The 1,677-nt window shown below is 21.7% G+C and overlaps 2 protein-coding genes across 7 annotated transcripts in view; one reads left to right on the forward strand and one right to left on the reverse strand.

Annotated features, from left to right (window-relative positions):
- The window catches only part of LOC102674206 (50S ribosomal protein L1), a 2,899-nt gene extending 2,116 nt beyond the window's left edge, over positions 1-783 (reverse strand). Inside the window, exon 1 of one of the 3 annotated variants that reach the window (XM_006612265.2) lies at positions 478-783. Coding sequence is in view for 1 of the 3 variants with exons in the window: in XM_006612264.2 (XP_006612327.1) it covers positions 108-141 (34 nt within the window). In the remaining 2 variants the exon portion in view is untranslated. Of the gene's footprint in view, positions 1-107 lie in introns of all 3 variants that reach the window. The other 2 variants (XM_006612264.2, XM_031508800.1) reach the window with 2 other exon arrangements.
- The window catches only part of LOC102673718 (GTP-binding protein SAR1), a 2,660-nt gene continuing 1,485 nt past the window's right edge, over positions 503-1,677 (forward strand). Inside the window, exons 1-3 of one of the 4 annotated variants that reach the window (XM_006612261.2) lie at positions 503-645; positions 1,036-1,132; positions 1,369-1,488. In XM_006612261.2, coding sequence (XP_006612324.1) covers positions 1,090-1,132; positions 1,369-1,488 — 163 coding nt within the window. In that variant the 5' untranslated portion in view covers positions 503-645; positions 1,036-1,089. Of the gene's footprint in view, positions 853-1,035; positions 1,133-1,368; positions 1,489-1,677 lie in introns of all 4 variants that reach the window. The other 3 variants (XM_006612259.2, XM_006612260.2, XM_006612262.2) reach the window with 3 other exon arrangements.

The following is a 1,677-nucleotide window of genomic DNA, read 5'->3' on the forward strand; positions in this document are numbered from 1 at the left end:
TTATGACATATCTTATGAAATATAAAAGATATATTATATTTATTAAATATAATATTTAGAAAAAAATTAACTATTAAGTAAAAAAATATAAATTAAAAGTAAATTACCTGTCAACATTGCATTTAATATACAATATTGCATAAAACAAAATTTAAAGAGGTTAAGAAAATTAGTTACCAAATGTAACGCATACTAGGGACATTATACTCTAAATATTCGATATAAATAAAATCTTAATGTAAATAATTTCACAGATAGTGCAGTATATTTATTATATTTTTTATAACTATCATTTAAACTATCATTTATATATTATATAAAATTTTATTTATTTCTTCATAATATCAAAATATTTTTGTAACTGTTATGATACAAAATGAAATAAATTAACTTAAAAAAAGAAAAATTATAATTTAATTATATTAATATATATATTATTATAATTTTAAGAATGAAATAAAAATAAATGTAATTGACCTCAAAATCTGCATTTATGAAACAGCACTATTTAGACAATATGGCAGACGGAAGTAGACGTCATCAGTGCCAACTGCCAGCCAAATAGGTTTGCTAAAGTTGTGCTTTTTATAAGAAGAAAAGCACTTCTTCTCCATCTTTTGCAGCTTCGTATATTTTTTGTGTAGGGTACGTTAAATTAGTGGTAAAGAAACAGATTTAGTGTAATTATACCATGCGAACGCTTTTCTGACCCGCTTGCAATTTTGCATTTTGGTGGTGGTGAACGAAACATAAAACTGTTATTAGGTGAGATCTGGTAAGTCTATCGCATTTCAATTGTAATCGTCCACCGATTATATTCTAAATACCATTCTTGACTTCGATATAATAAAGGTTATTGATTTAATGTTTTACTTTTTCTTGTAAATAACTATTTGTATATTATCGGTATTTGTTATAATATTTTTTCTTATTATTTAAAAAAAATTATATGAAGGGTATAATAAATTTAAAAATGACTACTATTATGCACAATTACTTAAAGATGATAATCTTGTCAACTTATCATTGTTGCAGAGTCATTCAATAGTTAGTACACAGTGGACTTGACATTCATTTATATCTACAAATATGTTCATTTGGGATTGGTTTGCAGGAGTTTTAAATTATCTTGGTATGTATAACTTTTATTATGTTTTACACGTATTATAAATTTATGTTACATAAAATGTGTATTTAAAGTGCATGTAAATTGATGATTTTATGAATATGAAATGATTTTATTGTATTCCTTTTTTTGAATATATAAAAAATGTATTTATATTTTATATTTAAATGAATATAAATTTTGTAAAATTATTTAAAATTTTTAATATTGCTTTTAGTTTGATTTTTGTTTTTAATTTTTAGGTCTTTGGAAAAAGAGTGGTAAACTCTTGTTTCTTGGTTTAGATAATGCAGGCAAAACTACATTACTTCATATGCTCAAAGATGATCGACTAGCTCAACATGTGCCTACATTGCATCCAAGTAATTAATATTTAAAATAATAATTATTATATATATTTAGAGATATGTATAATAATTTTTTAAAATTTTGTTTTAACTTTGTTAACTATGTTGTTCTATAATTTAATATTTTGTTACAATGAATTATTTTCTAGTTTTATATTATATATTTAAATAATATATTTTTTTTTTTTTTTTTTTTTTTTTTTT

Source organism: Apis dorsata, unplaced genomic scaffold (genome assembly GCF_000469605.1).
Source record: "Apis dorsata unplaced genomic scaffold, Apis dorsata 1.3 scaffold_102, whole genome shotgun sequence".
Classification (NCBI taxonomy): Eukaryota; Metazoa; Arthropoda; class Insecta; order Hymenoptera; family Apidae; genus Apis; species Apis dorsata.